Source organism: Schistocerca serialis, chromosome 7 (genome assembly GCF_023864345.2).
Source record: "Schistocerca serialis cubense isolate TAMUIC-IGC-003099 chromosome 7, iqSchSeri2.2, whole genome shotgun sequence".
NCBI classification, from domain to species: Eukaryota; Metazoa; Arthropoda; class Insecta; order Orthoptera; family Acrididae; genus Schistocerca; species Schistocerca serialis.
In genome coordinates, this window is record NC_064644.1 from 592,034,585 (window position 1) to 592,060,440 (window position 25,856).

The following is a 25,856-nucleotide window of genomic DNA, read 5'->3' on the forward strand; positions in this document are numbered from 1 at the left end:
ATCCCTGTTCATTAATAAAACATTGTCAAAAATCAGCAAATGTACGCAAGCACGTCGCTTCACAAGTAAATTCATAGAACATGAAATTAGCACAAAGTATGAATCACGTAATTGCGAGCAGCAAATTACGTCTAAAGTACGTACCTAAGTGGAAATATGTTACCTGAAAAAATAAACTCAATTAATAGTTACCTTTTTAGTTTATTAGTTTCTTCTTGGAAATTACATTCTTTCTGAAATTTTCTCGATAGCAAGTCCTCTTAACGTCGGAGACACACAGAATTTACCTGAAGTTCTTAAATATTTTATACAACCGTATCCTGAAAAATACTGAACGTTAATAACATAATTCATCAAGTAACTATAGCTTTATACTGAATTTAGTCGGAGAAATTAGACTGTGTATTTGTTTACGGCTGTCAGTGCATTCGCACTGAGCGCTCGATCAGCTGTAGGCGCGTGACGTAGGAAGCAATTGTTTGCGGTCCACGACTGCCTTGTGCGGCGCGCAGACTTGACTGTTGCTTTGAGTATATGCCGCCGCCAAAACACAGCGCGGTATCCTTGTATTCTCTGCATGTTTACGTAAACTGTTGGTTTCTCGAAAGTATGTCATTCCACAAAAATTTTAACGTTTGATATATGATGTATTCCCTTAGAGCGTCGTGATTTAAGAGTTTCTACTTCAACAGTGTTCTCATGAATAATTTTGCGAATTCTATATGGACCGTTATAAAGCAGAAAAAATTTGCGACACAAGCCTTTTCCTTTGTGAGACAAACGATGAGACTTAATTAACACCTTTTGACCAACTGACAAGATTTTTAAACTACCAGGATGTTTAGCTGATTTCTCTCTTCTAGCAGCCGCAGATGCAATATTTTGTAGAGCCAGGTTGACAACTTCAGAATGCCACAGTTTCCGTGAAGGCGGAAAAGGAACGATTTCAGATATGCGATTTGTCGGTGCTTTGTTTTTTAATATCAGTATAGGCGGTAAAGAAGTTGAGTCATTAGGAAGTTCATTCAGAATGTTTTGAAAAATATGAAGATACTGATCCCACGTTCTGTGATTCTGATGACAATAAAGACGACACAATTTATTGATTTCCTTCATCCATCTCTCTGAAGCGTTAGATTGAGGGTGAAAAAGTGAAATGAAAATTGGTTTAATCTTACGACGCCGTAGAGTACAAAGCCAAATTTAGAACGAAACTGTGATCCATTATCTGATATAACCTTATCAACATGACCAACTTCTTTAAGAAAATGGTTAATGAAAGCATTAGATACTGAACGAGCTGTTGCTTTGCGTAACGGTGTAAAACGCACATATTTTGATGTCAACTCCACTGCTACGAAAATGTATGCAAAACCATTAGTAGAACGAACCACTGGACCGAACAAATCGACTGCAGCCATGTCCTTTAATTTCGCTGGAATGATAGGAAACAACGGTGCTCTGTGAGAAATAGTTGGCAGCTTAGCCTTTTGACATAATTTGCATTTGGCAGGAACGGATCGAATACGTTTTTCCATATTACTGAAGTAGCAATTTTCTCGTAATTTATGAAAGCATTTTCTGGGACCAAAGTGCGCATAACTGAAATGTGTGTACCAAATCAATTTATTGACCCACTCATCAGGAATACAAACTAACCAAACAGAGTTGTCAACCGATTTTCGTTTAAAAAGAACTTACCAGATAGATCGCAAAAACGAGGTGTGGCCATATCGTCCAATCTAACAAAGCGTCTAAGAAATTTAGAGACACCAAGGAAACTACGAACATCACGTTTTGTGGTAGGAACAGCATAATTACGAATAGCGCCTAGTTTATCTGGATCAGGAAGAATACCTTATGTAGAAATAATATGACCAAGAAATTTCAGCTGAGAACGACCAAATTCAGATTTTTCTAAGTTCACTGTAATGCCAACTCTTGCAAAAATACGTAATAGTGAATCCAAAATGTTGTTGTGCTCACTCCAAGAACGTTTAGCAATAAGAATATCGTCAACAAATGAAGTAATATTGTCACGAAGATAAACAGGTAAAATTTCGTTTAAACTAGGAATGAATGCTGCTGAAGGTACAGTAAGTCCAAATGGTAATTTCCGAAATCTCTTTTGGGTAAAATCGTCATATCCGGTTACTGTTTACTTACTCTCTAGATAGATTGATAGTAGAAGAGTTGTTTTGACAGATGCAAAGAATAGTAAAAGAGTAGGCAGCGGTGCAGAAAACTAAAAGGGACATAGCACCACTACAGCTCGGGGCCCTATGCACGCTACGGCACATATTCACTTAGAGTAGTGAATCCCCTGAGGACATTAACAGCCGCACATAATTTCCAGTTTGTGACTTAGTGGCAAATTTGGCGGAAGTGCGTACATAAATTGATCTAACCATGAACATGGATGTATGTCATTCTTAGAATTACGAAAGATCTTAAATTTCCGAACAGTCAAAAAGTGTTTATAGTCAAAGTTTTCGCCTCGTGGCGACAAAGACCTACCGCGTCTGTCCCAGTCCCAATGTCGATTATTGTCAAGTTCGCGCGCCTGGCGCTCTCTTGTTGCATCCCGTAAATGAAACAAATTATTTTCTTCAAACCCCTCTGCTATCTGTGATTCGAAATTTCTTTTGCTGTCTTTTCCTACAATTTCGCCTTCGATTTGTTTGACTTGCTTTCGTAATGCCTCAACTTCCCTTTTAACGCGTTCATTAAATTTTCCCTGATTTTCAACATGCTTATTTATGTTCTGGTACTCTTCGGTTTCTGCAAATGGTAATGGAGCTGTATCATCTGAATCTCTATCCCCATTTAAACTAAGACTTGTCAATTTATCTGAAATCTCCTCAACTCTTTCCGATAAGTCACCTATTTTTTCTTTCTGTTTATTTACGTCTTCCGTAAGTGTCGCGACTCGGGTTTCAGTATTGACACATTTGGTAGTTAACTGTTCATATTGTTGTGTTAGGTTATTTAATCTGTCATTTGGTACGGATTCCTCGATTCTCTCAAATATTTCCTCCTTATCGTGTGCACGTTGTAAATTTAACTCTGAAAATTTTTGTACTATCACGCGATCTCTTTCTTCCTGTTCCCTATCCTGTTCCCTTTGTCTAATCTCTACTGCAATTAATCTATTATTGTGAGCATTCAAAATCGGTTGTACTTCTTCTCTGATTTGTTTCTTTAATTTATCTTTCATTTTTTTGAAACATGTCCCTATTCGTGAGTCTAACCGTGTTTCCATTGTTTCCATCTCTGTTTCTAAACGTGTTGCCACTGTTTTTAATTCAGATCCTAACCGTGTTTCCATTGTCCCCATCTGTGTTTTTAATTCAGATCTAAACTGTGTTTCCATTGTTCCCATACCAGTTTTTAATTCAGATCCCAAAGTTCCCATCTCGGTTTTAATTGTTCCTATTTGTGATCCCAGTGAGTCTAACCGTGTTTCCATTGTTCCCCTATCTGTTTTTATTTCAGATCGTAAATTTAATATTGCACTCATCAACTGCTTCATATTAACTTGTTCGAAATTCTTTGCGCCCCTAACATTTCCCGCAAAACCAGTTTCCTTCGTCATAGTCGTAAAGCTATCTGTGTTCGATACTATTCCAGAATCTTCTATCGTTAATCTCGTACTCTGTGAATTTTCTGATTGAGAAAAATTTTGAAATGGTTCCGGACTATCTTCCCGATTTATTAAATTGTTTCCCACTTCATTATTCATCCACTTCATTATTCATCATACTGTTCTCCTGTGTGGGCGAGTTCGCCATGTCAATAATTTCGTCATTCTGACTATCCATCATTTTTGCCTTTTTCATAGATCGCGTAATCATTTACAAAACATACAAAACTCGTCACTGTACGAAAATTACACACAATGACTCTTTATCTCCAACAATACCATTCACACGAAATGTTTCCCTCAAACACGATTAACGAACAATTGAAATAATTGCACTAAATTGTCAAACGCGTATACAAGACAACAAAATTAAATTCTGAGAAAAAAAATACCATTAGAAGAATGACAATTACCAAATCTACACATGCAATATAAACTACAAATTACTACAACAATACTACTGTCTACTATTTTTACAATCAGAAGATTCCAAGGGACGGTCCGAAGCAGCGGTCGCCACGTGCATGGGGGCTTAATTATTAAATTTGAAAATAATTTTTATTTTTCGTAGCTGTATGTCCGATTACGCTGTTTCGTAAACGGTTGGCCCTGATTAGTATTTGTACGCAATCTGACTGCATAGAACAACAACAAGAATGAAATGAAAATTTCCGTTAATACAATTAATTAATTAAGTCCCCAGCAACTATAAAACCTACGAAACCAAAACACAAGTATAACTGTTCTGTGTGTGGAAGTATGACTCAGCGTACACATCTGGCACGGTTCTTCTTCAATAAGACAAGAAATTTCAAATACCATTTATACTGAAGTGACAAAAAAAAGAAGAAATACTATAACTGCGCAAGAAAACCAGAATTACACTCTAATACAAGAACACAAGCCAGATGCTTTGTTGACTGAACCTGTAATGACGCATTATTTAAGACATTGAGATAATAAAAAGAAAAGGAAATTTTTTTTTTTTCACTTTCATATATTGACGAAAAGCACTCTGATCATTACAATATCTCCATTAGAATAACATCTCATCCCATCAAACAACTGCATAAAACATGGAACAAGCACTCTCCACTACGACTTCTCGATAAGAACTTTTCACTACGACATCTCAGCAAGCACTGACTACTACGAGTTCTCAACAAGCACTGCCCTCCGCTACTTCTCAATAATCACTGCCAGTGGAGGCGGCAAAACAAAACTCTCTGGCGCTGTGGCTCAGTGTAGCCACCTTTCAACATAACACCTGGCTCATCTATTCAGCATTTCCCTCTGACTCAACATCGAAGTTGTGAAGAAGCGTTCATGTTACATTTCGATCTAAAGTGCCAAGCACCAGCCTCGGAAACTCCAGCATATGGCTGTTCACAGGCCGTGCTACAAGGCGAGATCAAGAAAACCCACCTGAATTAAGCTGCGTGAGTATGTTTGCAATGACACTCACATTCATGCAATCAATCAAGCACCAATGTGCAGAAAAGGTGGAGAAAGCTGCATGTGATAATGAATACCAAGCGTAATAAATACGGGAATAAAAAGTAATCAGATCGGTTCCCAGTGTGACTCTTTAGACGGCTTTCGTAAAAAAAAAATATCTGAGAAAACACAGGCAAAGGAAAGACGCTCTGCAGAACTCTACAAAATTGGAAAATCACGTGAAAGGAGGATGACTGACACCTTTCAACATTATCTCTGGTCACACACAAGTGTTTCCGGCAGACATATGGGAATAATACCAAGCAGGCTTGAAAAAATAGTTATCCATTGTGGAGGTGCATGTAACCTTTTTGGAGGAATTTGTGTAATATTAGTAGGATCACAGTCTTCGCGTCACCCCAAAGTACCGTTATCCAACACCCTGGCTGTGACGTCATCCACCATGGCTGCTGTGACGTCATCTGATGACATCATCCAAAAAACAGGCCATGATGTCAGCTGATGATACAAGTATGTGACGTCGCGTGACGTTAGCTGATGACGCGATTGACGTCGTTCAAGATGGCTGCTGTGAAGTCAACTGATGATGAGTGTACCGTTGCCCAAGATGGTGGGAAAGTGCCACGCCCACCCCCCCCTCTGCCCTCCCCTCCCCCAGAAAAGGGCGAGAAGTTCAAATTCCATCAGGACAATGCAACAATGACCTAGTACGCAGTACTGCCACCAGAGGGCACTGTCATTCCTCCCATGGTGTAATCCTAGATGGCGGTCTGTGGGGTAAATTGGTAGGAAAATGACTCAGCATGTGCTGGGCTACTGGAGAGAAGAAGGAATGTACTTTATTTTTTCGAACAATCTATTTAAGGACGGATTTCACATAGTTTATCTATTACACTGATACAAAACACGTAATTTGACATGCTTTGGGTCACATCACATAGCCTACAGACCTGCAAACTACTCGTAAATTACCGAAATAATGCATGTTAATCGCTCTGCAGACATGTAAAGAAATCCTAAATTACCGAAATAATGCACTACACGGCACACAGAGATGCAAACTACTCGTACATAATGGAGTACACTGATGTGCAGACACGAAATCAACTCGTAAATTGTCAAAATAATGCAATACACGGTATACAGACCTGCAAACTACATGAGAATCACCGAAATAATGCGGTACACTAATGTGCTGACCTACAAACTACTCGTAAATCACTGAAATAATGCATGTGTAATGCCCGTCCAACACACCTACAACGCTTAAACAGCCAGAAGTAATGTAGTGACAAACACTAACTGCAGGTAGAAAGGCTTTCAACCTATCGTCAACATATCAGAGGACCCAAGGGCGTGCATGCGTCCACGCAGCCGCAAGCCACCGCCGGATGCAAGCCAGCGTGAGCCACCACTCTCAGGCTGCCGCCTACAGTAATCAGATGAAATTCGCATCTATTTTTGGGTATATGTTAGAGTTCTTTGAGTGTTGTACTGACGTCACAGAACTCCAAGGTGTGGGGATCACGCTGGTCCCATACGTGAAACGCCTCTGGGCAGCATATATGTTTACCATTGCCGACACTATACCTGTGGATACTGCTGTCCACATATCGTGCTACAGAAATCTGTTCCAGAATAGCACAGGCTGCTGTCTCTCTAGCGATCCTAATGGGATATAAGAGCTGCGTCTAGCCATGCATGCGTGCCCAGCGTGGTTGACACATCGCCGCAAAGCATTTGCATGGTGTCTCACCATCTAAAAGGTTCTCAATGTTACACTGATGTCACATGGCTATGTAAAGTAAGAGCCAAGTCGACCTCTCGGAAATTGTATAGTGTGCCAGAAATAGTTAACAGTCACTTTTGTAGGAGCTTTTATAAAGTCTCAGCTTGTCTGCATGGAAATCCTTGTCCTAACACAACCTGTTTACGAAAATAGCGCAGAATAACGCCGAATGCATTTCTCCTGATGGTCCTAACGTGGCACCCCGTCCATCATGTGTTACCCTTCCTGCAAATCGTTAAGTCCTACTTTCAAAACATCTCCGAAACACAAACATTCTCACCACAATGTAGAGGCTCCTACATCCTGGCACAAAGGATGTCTTGTGAAATAAATGGAGCATTATGATCCTTATAGAATTTACCCGCCGAATTACGGATGCCGCCGAAGTGGAAGTACCGTCCGCCATCCTTTTTTCCTTTCTGCAGACGAGACTTTCAGCGGCAAAAAACTATTTCGCTCTGATCACCATGTTGCACCGACAATTAAACCTTGAAAAGTGGCCTACAGATCGTCAAATACGGGAAGACTCCTACTCAATTACACTGCTCTGCCAGTGAGGACATGGGTTTGAATATTAGAGCGTGAAACAGATCTCCAGCCCAGCAATATATCATGTATAGCTATCGACCACCAGACACTCGTACATATACCACGAAGACAGACACCACTGTATATACTCCTCGCAAAACTAGATATTTTCCTGCAGCCAAGAGTCACAAGTCATCCACTCTGACACGTGACCAGAGTGCCCTCAGCAGACCGAAGTCATTCTCAGAACTGTTCTACAAATTTGGGCTCGTTTTGCCCTCGGCACAAACGCGTTACTATTTCTGGTCTGGACTTGTTTGCTTGCTTGCTTTTCGACAGCCTTCTCCAGACTCTGGGATTACAACAACACATGTATTTTCGCATTGGTTTGTCATAATATTATACCATTTTCGCAGTACGTCTCGATATCAAGAACACATCAGTAACCTACCAATTGCTTGCACAACATAGTTCCGAAGATATGAACTGGAAATTATTTCTCTATAAACCCGAAACTTTAGCGAGGTGGAGCGCACTGTAAACCACTGAGTAACTAGAAACTTACCACATCTGTGAAGACCTTTACGTGAGAACTCGAAAAAAATAGAAGAAACTGATATTTCCACACGCGAATACCAACGTCGGTGATGTAACAGATTCCAAATCATCCCTATAATTTACAAAATCTACTAATGTGTTTCTCATGTCAAGAAAACCAGCATACCTGTCTTCCACCTATCTTTCACCTGCTAGATGCACACACCACAATCAATGTTCCTTCAACTAAATAAAGGCCCGAAATGTGCAGAAGCAGTCAAACGAACAATTTACATGGGATGGAATAACGGTCCAGTGCAAACACGCAGCCATATTGAATCTTCTCAAATTTCCACTCGATCACGAAGGCTATCCAATAGATATTGCGTATTAGTTTACTAGTCTAGAGGACAACACAGTTAAGTTAACTACATTCTCCACTCCAACAGGACTCTGCATTCGGACGGGTCCTACCGTTAACGAGAAACGTGAATCATTCCCACCACAGGTCAATGGCGCTGCACGCATAGACAGTATCGTCCTAGGAAAAAAACCGGCCTCATATATATTATATCCCTGTACTTACAACTAAATGTTGTGATTGTGGTCTTAGTTGAACGACATTCGACAAGGAGTGAAGTATCAAAAATACACCCTGCTGACAGCTGTGGCTCAGCAAACAGAAGTATCGGTACCATTGTTATGACTTAACATGCTCTTCCCTTTGCTATCACAGTACTCCACGTCAAATCCATACCTTCCTTATGACTGGACATAGTCATTTCCTTTGCACATGTCAGAACACAAACACATACTTTATAAGCCTGATGCTCAAGGCAAAACTATCATGCACCCCTTACTACTAAGTATAGTACTGCACTATTTTTATAAACAGGTTCTGTTAGGACAAGAATTTCCATGCAGACAAGCTGAAATATCATAAAAGCTTCTACAAAAGCGACCGTTAACTATTTCTGGGACACTATACATTTTCTGAGAGGTCGACTTGGCTCGTATTTTACGTAGCCATATGACATCAGTATAACACTGAGAACCTTAGAGATGGTGAGTCGCCAAGTAGATTCTTCCTCAGTGATGTGACAGTCACGCTGGGTGCACGGGCATGGCTAGACGCAGCTCGTGTGTCCTATTAGGATCACTAGGGAGAAAACAGCCTGTGTTATTCTGGAACAGCTTTCTATAGCGCTATCTGTGACGTCAGTATCCACAGGTATAGCGTCAGCAACGGTAAACACATGTGCTGCCCAGAGGCGTTTGGTGTATGGGACCAGTGTGAGAGTGTCTTGGAGTTCTGTGACTTCAGTATGACACTCTAAGAACTGTTACTCTACCCAAAAACAGACGCGACTTTCATCTGCTTGCTGTAGGCGGCAGCAGCGTGAGAGTGACGGCTCGCGCTCACTTGCGTCCAGCGGTGGCTCACGGCGGCGTCGACGCATGAGCGCCCTTCGAGCCTCTGATAAGTTGACGATAGGTCGAAAGTGTTTTTACATGCAAAGACTGTTTGTGCAGTACATTATTTCTGGCTGTTTAAGCATTGTGAGCGTGTTGGAAGAGCGTTATATATGCATTATTTCAGTGATTTACGAGTAGTTTGTAGGTCTCCACATTAGTGTACCGCAGTATTTCGGTGATTCTCGAGTAGTTTGCAGGTGTCTATGCTGTGTATTGCATTATTTTGACAATTTACGAGTTGATTTCGTGTCTGCAGATCAGTGTACTGCATTATTTACGAGTAGTTTGCATCTCTATGTGCAGTGTGGTGCATTATTTCGGAAATTTAGGATTTGTTTACATGTCTGCAGAGCGTTTAACGTGCGTTATTTCGGTAATTGATGTGATCCGAAGCATGTCAGATTATGTGTTTTGTATCAGTGTAATAAATAAACGATGTGAAAACCGTCCTTAAACAATTTGCTCGAAAATAAATAAAGTACACTCATTCCTCTCTCCAGCAGCCCAGCACATGCTGAGTCATTTTCCCACCATTTTACCCCCAGACCGCCATCTAGGATTACATCATGGGAGGGATGACAGTGCCCTCTTGTGTCAGTACTGTGTACTAGGTCAATTGGACTCCAGACCTCATGGTGGACAGACCAGATGGCGGTACTGCCTCAAATTGTTTAAATAAAGACTGGAACCAAAATGAACACTTACGTCCACCACAGGCCGAGTTCTCTTTCCACCCATTCCTAGGAACAGATGGCAGTTGGATGACTTAAGTTAGTGGAGGTAGCCCAAGTTAGGTATTCTACCCCATTTTCTTAGATGAGTATAGGTAGCTGTGGTGCACTGTATTTTCCTGATGGAATTTGAACTTACCACCATTTTCTGGGGGACAGAAAGGGGGGGGGGGGGGGGTTGACCTGTCTTGCCTCCAAAATCCAAACTTCCCACCAGGGGGGCGTGGCAGCGGGTCGTGGCACTTTCCCACCATCTTAGATAATGGTACTCGTGTCATCAGCTGTCTTCACAGTTGCCATCTCTAATGACGTCAGTCGCGTCATCAGCTGACGTCACGTAACGTCACACACCTGCGTCATCAGCTGTCGTCAAGGCCGCCATCTTGTATGATGTCATCAGATGACGTCACGGTCGCCATCTTGGATAACAGTACTTTGGGGTTTCACGAGCTTTGTCCCCAACTAATATTCCGCTGGAATTAAGCCTAAGAAATATGAAACGTCGCGCCGGTTGGTGGGTATAATTACCAAATCCTTAAAATACAATAGCTGTAATGGTCTTGTCAAGACATCTACAACACAAAAAAAAAGCCAAGAAATGCAGATAAAGATGCTAGAGAGCAAAGTTTGAAACAAAATTCATTACGCCTTACAAAGGCTTACTCACAAAAATAAAAGCACAAATGCAGAAGTTTCTATCTGGAGTACTATTGTAGATTAGGAGACCTAAGTGCCGTGGAAGAACGCGTGTCGGCATTGCTGTACAGGGTGCCTCTTCTCCGAGTCGTCAGGCACATTTTCTCTGCTGCCATTGCTTTACGTGGCTGCAGTCAGCCGAAACAAACACCCCTCATCGCGTCTCTCATGGGGCGCGCTGTGTCGAAGGAACGCGTCGGTTCGTTCCCATTGCAAACAAAGTTATTTTTAAAGTAGAATAGTGCGTGCCTGTTCAATAGAGCGCTCCATTATTAGTCTAGTGCGATATTTCTTCGTCGGTATGTGTTAACAGAGACGAAGAGTAACTACTACTGCAGCAGCGACTCAGTAGCGCTGCACGCTTGGTGGCAGTAGTCAGCGCGGCCCAGGGCAGCGCCGTCGCTGCCGCAGTACTGGTCGTTCTTCGAGTTTTACCGTCCCTGGTAATACATATCGATAAAACGAATGTCGGACTAGACTAATTTGGGAACGCTCTATCGAATGTGCACGTGCAATTCTACTTTGAAATAATTTTGTTTGTGATGGGAACCAAACCGACGCTATCCGTTGTCAATGCGCGTTGAGTGAGAGACGAGATGAGCGAAATTCGTTTGAGCTGACACCAGCTGCGCAGTGAACAAACGAAATTGCAAATTTCTCCTTCGTGGGGGACCACAGTCAAAAGAATTTTTTTTAAGAAATTTCCGCCATTTGACTTAATTGATCGTTTATTTTACACAGTCACGATTTCGGCCTTCCCACACACCCACAACGCAGAGTATTCCACCCCTCAGCCACCCCAGGACATCCGACTCGCCCTCAGCTGTCTTTGTCTCCCCACTCCCCACAATGTTCACACTCTTGTCAACTACGGTCGCGGTGGTCTCGCGGTTCTAGGCGCGCAGTCCGGAGCCGTGCGACTGCTACGTCGCAGGTTCGAATCCTGCCTCCGGCATGGATGTGTGTGATGTCCTTAGGTTAGTTAGGTTTAAGTAGTTCTAAGTTCTAGGGGACTGATAACCACAGCAGTTGAGTCCCATAGTGCTCAGAGCCATTTGAACCATTTGAAGCAACTACCCTTCCCCCTTGACGCCCACTACCACCCATCTTCACTGTTCCTCTACTGAAGAGTCGTGTTCTGTTTCTGAGTTTTGTGGCAGTCCCGCCATTATTCGTGTGGCGTGCAAGTTGTTGCACAAGTGCGAAATCTTTTACGTCTCGATAAATTAGTGAGTTGCGACTTTAAAATATTACAGCAACGCTATCTTTTCGGGATCAAAATTTTATTGTGTGTCTTAAACGATTATATTTACACTCTGGACATGGAGTATTACAATGTAATCGTGTAAAAGTTACCAACATGAGTCGTAAGGACATGTTAAGCATGAAGCTAAATAAATATCTACCTCCCCTTTCTTGGTAACACATAGATCATACGGCTCACATAGTAGTGCCGCTTGGTTACGGTCTCTGCCACTGTTTCTGTTCCGGCGTAACGACTAACGCCGGTACGAATATGAAGAACGTAAGAGCAGAGAGGGCAGTGAGACGACGTCAACCAATAGCCCGCTGACCAGGACCGCACCACGGCAGGAGCGGCCTCTACAAGAAGAGAACACAGCAGCCAGCCTCGGCCGGACAGTAAAGACGGACACTGGTAGACTCGGACTAGAAGTGAGCACTAGAAGAGCTGTTACTTGTGATCCATATCCATTACTTGCATGCACATTCTGTATAGCGAAACACATTGATTATTTGCACGTTGTCAATAGCTTGCGAGACGACATAACCAAAGTTAAATATCGTCAATCTACATTATTGTAATAGAAGCCATTAATGTGATTTGCTTGAATTGTTGTACAGATATCCGAGAACGCAGCACCCTTGTCCAACCTATAAGAGACGAGTGGGCAGGAGTCCACAGTTTCGACATACGTTAACGTCACTTGACGAACAGAAGCGACGAATGCAGGTCGCGGGAATATAATGGCTGTTAAATACGCCATACTGTTAATGGTTTTTCACTGTGCACAATGTCTGCTATATTATGTATGTTCGATATGTACTCATGCCGTGTAATATGACAACTGCTATGTAAGACAAGGTTTTTTTTCTTTTTTTTTACGATGACATGTCATTGATAGGTCTGATATATTTTACCATGTAAGTAATGTTTCAAAATACGCAATAACTTCTTGTTCGTACGCCAGCAAATAAATGATATGTATGCTTTATTAATTTTCAGTCGAACATCCGCATGAGAATGGCTATAAAGCCGAAATCATGATTGCGTACAAGACGGGGCTTGTGCAGAAAGTAAGTCCCGATCGATCGCGAAATAGAAACCACAGTGAAAACAAGAAAAATTTTATTTGCAATAGGTACACCTTCCACCTACTGCTTTACATAGTCGTCGCCCCAGCTTCGAGTTTTGTCGTAGTGTTGTATCAACTTTCCAATATCCTCGTCACAGTAAGCACCCGCCTGTGGATCAGCGTGGATGACTCCCTTTTTCAGTCACGTAGCCTCCCATTTGCAATGAAGGCTCGCAACAAATAAAACCGACAAGTATAAGCAACATTACTATGAACCTCGTGTAGTACGTAATTTCGACTGATCCATGGAATTCCAAAGACACACGCTGTATAGCTAACATACTGCTGTATTTGCTACGAATTTATGAGTACCTATCGAACGTGAGCAGGACTGATGCAGCAGACGTACCTCTCCCCCCCTCCCCTCCTGCTCTACATGTGAAGCAAATAGGGTATACCGGGAAGAAAATTGGCAACAAAAATACAATTCTAGGATCACGTCGACGGTGGGATAGCTTTCCAACACATGTAACTCTCACAGCATTAGGTTACTATAAAACTGGCAAATAGACGTGCAGAGAATCATGCAGGTCATTGCCACATGCAAACGCGATTGAGAAATGGTCACAGTGAAAAAAGAAAAAAAAAACTTGTCACCACACAATAAGAACTGACCTTAGACTTCAAGCACCGCATAGCAATAAGCAAATCTTCCGAAGACCAATCCAAAATGTGAACAATACATGTACAATGGAACAAGAACTGACCTTAGACTTCAAGCACCGCATAGCAATAAGCAAATCTTCCGAAGACCAATCCAAAATGTGAACAATACATGTACAATGGCAACTGGAAAAGCGAGTTGCACATACCTGATGATAGTGTAGCCAGCAGCATACATATGAGGAGATGCTACTCGTATCTGCGAGCGCTACATATCTAGGAAGTATGAGAGCAGACATCAGCATGTGAGCCTGCACACAGCCCTGAGAATACTGATTGGTCTTGAGATGTGCAACAAATCTCTCGCACGAATCAAAGAAAGAGTCATTTCATTGGCTCCAAGCATCCACGGGAGAAATCGTATGCAAACTGAGAGTTGAGGGCAGTCTCCGAGGAGTAGCGGTCCAGAGCTGTTTTCCAACGGCTTTCGTCGTACACCCGGCACCGCCTGGGTCGCAGTGCCGGCCACGCGCCGACGGCGATTCACAGTGACGGCAGAGTGCGCCGCCTGGTGAAGACCCGTAACAGCCAGACCAATAGAAACGTGCTAAAATTAATTCACATTACGCGCCCGTGAACTGCTGCCTACAGATTTATTAGCACGAAAAGTACTTGTACTCGTTATAATAATAGTATCAGTAGATGTACTACCACGAATCGGCCTCTCATATATCGTTAGAGCTACAATAACAAAATGTTGTTGATGACAAATCAAAAATCAGAAGGCTAATACTTCCGGCAGGTCAGGTAGCAGAGTCTATATGCACAGCGAAACTTTATGAAGTCGATGGTACGGGGAGGGAAACGTCTTGAGACAAATATGCAGTAACCTGGGTCATGTCTGCCGTCGTGATGGAACTCATTAAGAAAAACATTTTGATAACGTATGTAGTGTTACATTACGATCAGTGTATTACAAGACAGATCCACACGCTGTTTCCTACGAAGAAGAAAAAAGAGCAACGATCAACCAATGTGCTTTGTAATTTTGCTTACCAACTTCGTAACAGTTACTGTTTCGTCGCTGTAACGCATTTTTTATAAACCATTATACGCCGTGATTCTCTTTTTCTTAAAGTGGAGTATCAAGTTATTGCGTCCTACCATTGCCGGATAATTCACAGCACTTACATACCTAGCTAAAACAGAAGATGTATTCGAATTTTAGGAGTCATAATCAGAAAAGATGTGACGCCCAGTTCCATCTGAGCTAGTATTAGTCCCCTACAGAAAACGAATTTCGGACAGATCTCGGCAACTTTAATACATCAGCTCCACAAACAACGTCTCCTATACATACCGGGAAGGTAAATTCTATCCTATATCGCAACCAGCCAGACCCAATAGAGCAGAAGCTTACATGTCATGTGCATTCCCACTAGAATGTTCCATACTGACTTGTCTATGACAAATCGGCAGTCGGCTGGATGTGCAACATAGAATAACACCAAAAAAATGGTTCAAATGGCTCTGAGCGCTATGGGACTTAACATCTCAGGTCATCAGTCCCCTAGAGCTTAGAACTACTTAAACCTAACTAACCTAAGGACATCACACACATCCATGCCCGAGGCAGGATTCGAACCTGCGACCGTAGCGGTCGCGCGGTTCCAGACTGAAGCGCCTAGAACCGCTCGGCCACCAGCGGCCGGCAAGCTGTAGACCATAATGCTATTGTCCGTACCTCGTTGAGCCTTTATCGGTCCAGTTTAGTGGGGATGGACGTGCCTCCACACAGTCAAATCTACATTAATACTATAAATGGCTGTAAGCTGATCCCATGTCACTCCATCTTAGTAATTTTGTATACCTACAACTTCGCTGTTAACAAGTAAGTCAACCTCTGGAATGCACGTTAGCACGTTCAGTAATTAAGAATATAGGGTGACAGTTCTGTAACCAACTATTCGAGCTGATTGTGAGTAATACGTGTGCCTCTTTGCGCGTCATATCTATTTGAACTCGCTGGAATCTTGTGTTTTAGATACCTCAACCTGTATTAGTACTTGCCACCTCTCTCTTTCATCTGTCATCTTTTATGTGTGTATGGTAAACACAGGATGACGATCATTCGTACCAACGACAGAAAACAAAATGTGAGTAAAAATGGAAGCACCTTCGATCACATAGTGTCGCTACGCTACCAACAACCTAACATACACCTGCTCGATACGTCCTTCAGACATCTATACAACCACCTGTTACGCGCTATCTTTCCATTACGAGAATCCCTCTGACCAGTTCCCCTCACCTCTCAATGTTTTTAATACACTAGTAAAACCTCTGGGGAACTTGACGCTTTTGGCGGATTTAGAAACCATAAATAATAACCATGTCTTCCATTCTTGATTCAGTAGCGTATACCAGACCCTTAGCTGTAACAAGTCTGACAAACAGACGTTCATCCCATCTCTTCCGCATTGAGAGGGGGGAAGAAACACACTACGTGGTCAAAAGTACCAGGATACGTCTGTACGCGAGATTTACGCACTCCTAAACATCCCCAGGTCCACTGTTTCTGATGTGATAGTGAAGTGGGAACGTGAAGAGATACGTACCACACATAAGCGTACAGGCCGACCTCGTATGTTTACTGGCAGAGACCGACGACAGTTGAAGAAGGTCTTAATGTGTAATAGGCAGACATCTATCGAGACCATCACAAAGTAATTCCAAACTGCATCAGGATCCACTACAAGTACTATGACAGTTAGCCGGGAGGTGAGAATACTTGGATTTCATGGTGGAGCGGCTGTTCATAAGCCACACATCACGCCGGTAAATGCCAAACGACGCCTCGCTTGGTGTAAGGACCGTAAACATTGGACGACTGGATAGTGGAACAAAGTTGTGCGGAGTGACGAATCACGGTAAATAATGTGGCGATCCGATGGCAGGGTGTGGATATGGCAAATGCGCGGTGGACGTCATCTGCCAGCGTGTGTAGTGCCAACAGTAAAATTCGGAGGCGGTGATGTTATGCTGTGGTCGTGCTTTTCATGGAGAGGGCTTGCAGGCCTTCTTGTTTTGCGTGGCACTATCACAGCACAGGTCTTCATTGATGTTTTAAGCACCTTCTTGGTTCCCGCAGTTGAAGAGCATTTCGGGGATGGCGCTCGCATCTTTCAAAACGATCGGGCAGCTGCTTAAAACGCACGGTTGTGGCGGAGTGGTTACACAACAATAACATCCCTGTAATGGACTGGCCTGCACAGAGTCCTGACCTGAATCATGTAGAACACCTTTGGGATGATTAGGAACGCCGACTTCGTGCCTCTCCTCAGTGTAGCACTCCGTGAAGAGTGGGCTGCCATACCCCAAGAAACCTTCAGCACCTGATTGAACGTATCCCTGCGAAAGTGGAAGCTGTCATCTAGACTAAGGATGGGCCAACACCATACTGAATTCCAGTGTTATCGATGGAGGCCGCCACGAAGTTGTAAGTCATTTTCAGCCAGGTGTCCGGATACTTTTGATCGCACAGAGTATGTTTCTACAGTATACTAATTTACTTACGAGGATTGGACCACGACGACCCAGATGATTCAGTTACGACAGCTGCGGTGGCCCACCACGCATATCTGCCGTTGTCAGTATTGTTTTTGGTTATAAGTCTCAATCCAGTGATTTCGTTACCTGACGGTATTGCAGAGGACAATATCTTGGATTGATAGAAGTACGTTTCTCTTGCTTTACTATAGTAGTTTGGAGCAATACTTATGTCTTCTTTTTGGAGTCCGTGTTAAGAATTTCCATGTAGATAACTAAAACTGAATGTAGACAGAACGTAGCTAAAAAACATCCCTCAGCCTTGAGTCTCAAGACATTTTAAAGCTATTTCCAAATATTATTTTTACCTCAAGTGGACAAACTGCTGCTTTTCTGCAAGTTATCCGTTAGCTGACACCACAAGTATGTAATTGGCACAGAGTACAGCCGGCCGGGGTGGCCGAGCGGTTCTAGGCTCTACAGTCTGGAACCGCGCGACCGCTACGGTCGCAGGTTTGAATCCTGCCTCGGTCATGGATAAGTGTGCTGTCCTTAGGTTAGTTAGGTTTAATTACTTCTAAGTTATAGGGGACTGATGACCTCAGAAGTTAAGTCGACCTTTGTAATTGTATATTTCACTTTTTTTACTAGATGTAGTTTAACATGCCTACTAAAACATATGAAAGCAAAATAAGTAGAATGCCTGGTAAGATGTAAGAGAGGGCCTGTTAGCCCTAATCTTGCCAGGTTAAATAAATAAACAAAATATAGCAAGACAGTACTCCTGGTGGAGCAGTCTGGTTACAAATATCAGTCCATATCTTCTTCCTCCAGTAAATCTTTACAACAGTGACTGTTGCGTCTTACATTTATAGAAGAGGTAATTACAGCACCACAAAAAGAAGCTAGTACCGATGTGGAATCAACCATTAGGATTAATGCTGCGGTGGCCTCCTAGGTAAGGGCGAGAACATCTGGGATCGGATGCTGCACGAACATCCAGAGTACAGCTCCAACGGCGACAATGGGGACGTGGCTTGTGATTCGTACCACAAGTACCAGGAGGACGTGCAGATGCTGAAGGCGCTCGGGGTGAGTCCTCCGCTCGGGTGAGCGTAAAGTGTTTTCTTGATTACAAAAGTTTATTTCTGCTAGGTACAGCTATGCCGTTCGTTGCAAATGGTAGCTTAACTCATAAAGGTTTTTATGGATGCACTTCCTCATGTGCTCCGTTTGTTGCCAGTAGAACGTCTAGACAATATTCACTTTCTCTCCACGTCTTTGCCTCTACAGCATCTCGTATTCTTGGCGTAAGAGTTTCCACACCAGGTACTGGCGAACTGAACACTTTATCGTAACGTAAGCCGACAAAAAGAGTCAAGAGAGGTTATGTCTGATGAACTGGTGGCCACGATGCTAGACTGTCTCTACCGATCTATCTGTCCGGAAAGATTCTATCCAAGAACTGGTTAACATCTAACCGCCAGGCAAGCTGTGCAAGATCGTTTTGAAAAACTGCCCTCTGTTGAAAGTTCTGCAACTGAGCGCAAAGTGAAACTGCGACATGCCCAGTTGAACCGTTGCCGTAACGCTGTGCTAAATGGAAAAGAGCGGTTCAATAATTTTGTTGTGCATTAAGCCACTCAGCTCATTCACTTCGGCCTGTCCCTTATCTGTTGTAACATAATATGAGATGCAGGTTCTACACCCTACATATCTGGACATTGTGCTTTCTTACATTCCCAGGGATGTGAAAAGCCTTTTCATTGGAAAAGCAAACTTAAGATAATCATTATCTTCATTGATTCTTAACCAGCATGTTCCTAGAAAATGCTGCACATGTGAGCCTAGCATCTAAGCTCGAAGGAGCTGCACTTTGTATGCGTGGAAATGTAGCCACTTGGGTAAAACCTGCACCACAGTGCTCTGAGGTATGCCTGTTTCTCAGATTATACGACGCGTCGATTTCCGTGGAGAGTTTTAAAACGCTGTAGGCGCGGTCATCAGCAGTGTCGACACTCACCTCGTCACCACACTGCCAGTCACTGCCAGTCACTTTAAAATTTTCATACAAACATTCGATGCTCTTAACATCTGCATACGCACTTCGGAACTGTCGCTGAAGTGACCATGTTTTCTGAAACGTGAAAACACATTGTGCTCTCTACTGCATTGATGCCATTGTGGTCACCGGAACTTCTAAATTACGCCTCTGCGACAGGAGAGAGGGAAGAGAGAGAGAGAGCAGATGCGGCCAGAGCTTATCTAGAAGTGTACCCAAAGGGAGTTCATGAGGTAAGCTACCATTTACAAAAGACAAACAATGGAAAGACATGTGGAAGTGCATCCAAAAAAACTTTATACGTTAAACTACCATTTCACACAAATCGCATAGCTGTATGTAGCACAGTTATTTAGGAATAAGTTTTACAGGCAGGAAAAATGATACATACGAGGGTGAGTCACATGAAAACCTTAAATAGTTTTTTAAATATTATTTATTGTGCAGGAGTGGTACAAAGCTGTATCACTTTTCTACATAATCTCCCCCACGCTCAACTCCTGCAGCGCTTACAAAGTGCTTAAATTCCTGTAGAAAAAGATTCTTTTGGTAGTCCGTGCAACCGCTCATGCACCGCGTGGCGTACGTCTTCATCAAAACGGAACTTCTTTCCTCACATTGCGTCTTTGAGTGGTCTCAACATATGGAAATTACTTGGGGCAAGGTTTGGTGAGTATGGTGGATGAGGAAGACACACAAAATGCAGGTCTGTGATTGTTGCAACTGTTGTACGGGCAGTGTGCGGCCTTGCATTGTCATGTTGCTAAAGGACACCTGCTGACAGCAATCCACGTCGCTTTGATTTGATTGCAGGCCGCCGATGATTTTTTAGGAGATCTGTATATGATGCACTGGTAACAGTGGTCCCTCTGGGCATGTAACGCTCCAAACGACGCCTTTTTCGTCCCAAAAGACAGTCTGCATAACCTTCCCTGCTGATGGCTCTGTTCGAAACTTCTTTGGTTTTGGTGATGAGGAATGGCGCCATTCCTTGCTCGCTCTCTTCGTTTCCGGTAGGTGGAAGTGACCCAGGTTTCGTCCCCAGTAACGATTCTTACAAGGAAGCCATCACCTTCTCGTTTAAAGCCCCGAAGAAGTTCTTCACAAGCATCAACACGTCATTGTCTCATTTCAGGAGTCAGCTGCCGTGGCACCCATCTTGCAGACACTTTGTGAAACTGGAGCACATCATCCACAATGTGGTGTCCTGACCCATGACTAATCTGTAAATATGCTGCAGTGTCATTCAGTGTCACTCTGCGGCTTTCCTTCAGTAGGCCTGTGGCTTCAACTGCTGCAGTGTTCTGTGGAGTCACAACTCGTTGTGCCTGACCTGGACGAGGAGCATCTTCCACTGACGTCACACCATTTGCGAACTTCCTACTCCATTCGTAGACTTGCTGCTGTGACAAACATGCATCACCGTACTGAACCTTCATTCGTCGATGAATTTCAATAGGTTTCACACCTTCACTACGCAAAATCCGAATAACAGAACGCTGTTCTTCCCTAGTGCAAGTCGCAAGTGGGGTGGCCATCTTTATACTGATACTGCGACGGTGTGTGTGCATCTGCACTATGCTCCACCTACAGGCCATTCTGCACGCTGTTTGTAGCATGCTTACCAACTTACAGGATAACGGCGCTAAATTTCGATTTGTTATTACAAATTTAAAGTTTTCATTTGACTCACCCTCGTACATGTTGAAATTTTCCGATTCTAGCAAACTTAAGCATCTCCTAGGAGAGGACACAGCGATCGGTGTAATTAGTGAACAGATAACCGCCAAACATGACGTATTACACTGCCTGAAAGACAGTGAAGCACTCAGAACGCATGGTAGGATTCAATGTAACTTCGTACAGGTACATATCTTCATCGAGTATATACACGCGTTCAATAAGTAATGCAACATATTCTTTCCTGAAAGTAGTTTGCTTCAATTCAGGATTCCAACACACCATATTATTCCCCACTCTTTTGCCTTAGACATCCTGTTTCTCGACATTATCTCTGTTCAGTGCGACAGCCTTACATCACCTTACAGGGGGGACCTGTATGCCCGCATGCTACCACTCTACTGGTCGACGTCGGAGCCAACGTCTTGCTGCATCAGTAAACTCCCCATCACCCATGTACAGCTTCTCGCAGAGTGCATCCTTCGTTGGGCCTAACAGATGAAAGTCGGAAGGCGCCGGAACCGGCTCGTGGGCGGAATGAGGAAGAAAAGTCCAGTGAAGTTTTGTGGGCTCTTCTCGGGGAGCACAAACTTGCGTGAATTCTTATGATGTAGAAGTTCGTTTGCGACGAGGAACACGTTGATATCGTTTGACCAGTTTCATGAGGGAAGCAAAATATACTTCAGCGTTGATCGTTGCACCATGAGGGAGGGCATCAAACAGAATAACCACTTCAAAGTCCCAGAGGACCATCGCCATGACTTTACCAGCTGAGGATGCGGCTTTGACTTTGTCTTTGGAGGACAGCTGGTGTGGCGCCATTGTATTCCATTAGAAGTGATGAATCCATTGTTCATTGCCTGTGACAACGTTCGACAAAAAACTGTAACGATGAACAGATGGTCGTTCTTTGCAGTTTACGGTCTTCTTTTAGGCGGTAAGGATCCTAGCGGGCACACACCTTTGAGTTCTCCAACTGATAGACAAGTGTGTCAGCACTGTCAACAGGTATGTTCAGTTATGCAGCGAGTAGTTTGATTGAGATCCGGCGATCACCTAGGATGAGAGTGTCCGGACGTTCCAACGCTGCAGAAGTCACAAGTGTATGCGGATGTGTGGCACGCGGGAGGTCGAAGATGTTCGAGCAGAATTTTTGCGATGAACACAGACGCCTCACCCAACGACTAACCGTGCTTTTATTCACTGCCAGGTCTCCGCAGTCATTCGCATGCGCTAATGAATATTTTCGCTGCCTTGATTTTCTGTAAAGAGAGACTCTCTGCTTGGAATGCACCTGCTTTACAATCGCCATTTCGAAGGCCACCTATAGAAATTTTACAAAACTATAGGGTCTGCACGGGGCATATTCCACAATGTCCCACAACAAATTCATTTTTTCAACCGATACTGGCCGAGAAAAATATTGTGTTGCATTACAAACTGAATGCCCCTCGTAAAGGATTAGAGCTGTAATTCTCTGTGTCACGTAGGACAGCGACCAGAGTGTATTATTCTTGTATGTATTACGTGTTATTACAACCTGTTAGGCCAAAAAAACTGGCGAGAACAGCGTCAGATGTGGAGTGACCTCTGTGAAGAACACAGACGATGATGATGTTCGGTTTGTGCGGCGCTGAACTGCGCGGTCATCAGTGCCCGTACAAAGTCCGAAGTTTTTTCACAGTCCAATTTTTCACAGTCCAATCTAGCCACTGTCACGAATGATGACGATGATGATGAAATGATGAGGATAACACAAACACCCAGTCCCTGGGCAGAGAAAATCCCCAACCCGGTCGGGAATCGAACCCTGGACCCCGTGATCCAGAGGTAGCAACGCTAGCCACTAGACCACGAGCTGCGGATGAAGAGCACAGATGTCTCTTACTCCTGTAAAACAGCGTGTCACTTCGTGTCACTTTCAATGGGGCTTTATAGAGGGTATCGATACTGTCAAGCTCGTCGAACCCTGCAGTATCAATTTGTGGAGCATTCGGATGTGACAGTGATCCGATGTTGGACAGTACTCGTTGTGAAGTTTCTGGTGTACCACGTCTGATGACAGCAAGGAAGGACCGCTGTATTCTACATCGAGCACACAGTAACGCCTGTCATATATCCGTCTGCCATCCAAGAGCAAGTATTTTGCTGATTGTATTATCGTCATCCTGCACCATTGGTCGGAGGCTAGCAGCAACCGAACTAGCAAATAATCGTCCCATACATAGGCTGGCTGCCATTAACCACTGAAATGGCTCCGTTCGGAGTGACATTGCACTGTGGCGTGGTCCTGTACTGTCACGGGTGACCATCGTCGTCAAGTATAGCGGAGACCTGCGGAGAGGTCCCGTTCTTCCACTGTCTTACGGAGGCGCAGCTGTACGTCATAGTGCGGCGAACTGTGAGGTATGACTTCACGACACAGCTGGTACTGACAGAGGCAGCTCTGATGTCAGAGACATCCTTCGTCCTCGTGTTTACCTCTCACGCGACGGTATCGTGGTGCCGTTTTACAGCAGGTCAAACCTCGTCTACACATGGCACGTATTCTATGAACTAATGCGTGATGTTAAGTCAGACACGTGGTCAGCAATACATCCCATATCAGTCACCAATAAAAAATGTGTGCACCAGTTCGGGTGTCAACTCTGTCGCGATTCAGTATCCACGATTTCAAGGACTAGTTACGAAGCTGTGGGCCATCTGCCCTCAGGAGAGGATATAACTTTCTTTCTTTCTTTCTTTCTTTCTTTATTTTTTTTTTTTTTATTCATCAGTATTCTGACCAGTTTCACGTGGCCCGCTAAGAATTCCTCTCCTGCGCCAACCTCTTCATCTCTGAGTAGCACCTGCAGCCTACGTCCTCAATTATTTGCTGAACGTATTTCAATCTCTGTCTTCCTCTACAGTTTTTGCCCTCTACAGCTCCCTCTAGTAGTACGCAAGTCATTTCCTGATGCCTTAGCAGATGTCCTGTCCATTCTCCTTGTTAGTGTACTCCACATATTCCTTTTTCCCTCCGATTCTGCGCAGAACCTCCTCATTCCTCACCTTATCAGTCCACCTAATTTTCAACATTCGTTTGTAACACCACATCCCAAATGCTTCCATTCTCGGTTTTCCCACAGTCCATGTTTCATTACCATACACTTCTGTGCTCTAAACGTACATTCTCAAAAATCTATTCCTGAAATTAAGGCCTGTGTTTGATACTAGTACACTTCTCTTGGCCAGGAATGCCGTTTTTGCCATTGCTAGTCTGCTTTTGATGTCCTTGCTCCGTCATTGGTTACTTTGCTGCCTAGGTAGAAGAATTCCATAACTTCATCTACCTGGCGACCAGCAATCCTGATAACATACTCACTGTTCTCATTTCTACTCCTTTCATCTTTCTTAGATTTACTCAATACTTTGCACTCTTAGAATGTTCGTTCCACTCACCAGATCATGTAATTCTTCTTCACTATCACTCAGGACAGCAACGTCATCAGAGAATCGTATCACTGATATCCTTTCACATTCAATTTTAATTCCACTCCTGATCCTTTCTTTTATTTCCATCATTGCTTCTTCGATGTACGGATTGAATAGCAGAAGCGGAAAGATCATATCCCTGTCATACACCCTTTTTAATCCGAGCACTGCGTTCTTGGTTGACCACTCTTGTTATTCCCTCTTGGCTCTTGTGAGTATTGTATATTATCCGTCTCTCCCTATAGCTTATCAATATTTTTCTCAGAATTTCGCACATCTTTCACCATATTACATTGTCGAACGCTTTATCCAGGGCAACAAATCCTATGAACGTGTTTTTATTTGTCTTAGGTGCCTTTACTTTTCCTAAAGCCAAACTGATCTTCATCTAATACATCCTCAATTTTCTCTTTCATTCGTCTGTATATTATTCTTGTCAGCAAACTTGTCAGCTCTTGCAGTCTTCGGAATTGTGTGGGTAATATTTTTCCGAAGGTCAGATGGTATGTCGCCAAACTCATACATTCTACCCACCAACTTGAGTAGTCGTTTTGTTGCCACTTCCCACAGTGATTTTAGAAATTCTGATGGAATGTTTCTATCTTTTCTCCGTTATTTGATCTTAATTCCTCCAAGGTTCTTCTAAATTCAGATTCTAATACTGGATCCTCTAACTTCAGATTCAACTCCTGTGTTATCTTCTATCAAATCAGACAAATATTGCCCGTCACAGAGAGCTTCAATGTAATCTTTCCACCCATCCTCTTTCTCCTCTGCATTTAACAGTGAAATTACCGTTTCATTCTTACTGTTAGCTACCTTGCTTTTCATTTCACCGAAGGTTGTTTTGACTTTCCTATTTGCTGAGCCAGTCCTTCCAACAGTGATTTTTCTGTTTCGATTTCTTTACATTTTTCATGCAGCCGTTTCGTCTTAGATTTCCTGCACTTCCTGTTTATTTCATTCCTCAGCGACTTGTATTTCTGTATTCCTGAATATCTCTGAACTTTTTGTACTTTATTCTTTCATCGACCAAGTGAAGTATTTCTTCTGTTACACATGGTTTCTTTGCAGTCACCTTCTTTGTGCCTGTATTTTTCTTTCCAACTTCTGTGATCGCCCTTTTTAGAGATGTCCATTCCTCTTTAACTGTACTGCCTCCTGACTCCTGAGCTATTCATTGTTGCTGCATGTATAGCCTAAGAGAACTTCAAGCATATTTCGTCATTCCTTAGTACTCATGACACCCTTACCA

The 25,856-nt window shown here is 43.2% G+C and overlaps 1 protein-coding gene across 1 annotated transcript in view; it reads left to right on the forward strand.

Moving 5' to 3' along the window:
- LOC126413269 (myrosinase 1-like) overlaps window positions 1-25,856 on the forward strand; it is a 328,262-nt gene that overhangs the window by 14,960 nt on the left and 287,446 nt on the right. The window contains exon 2 of the mRNA XM_050083171.1: window positions 18,344-18,477. Coding sequence (XP_049939128.1) covers window positions 18,344-18,477 — 134 coding nt within the window. The remainder of the gene's footprint in view (window positions 1-18,343; window positions 18,478-25,856) is intronic.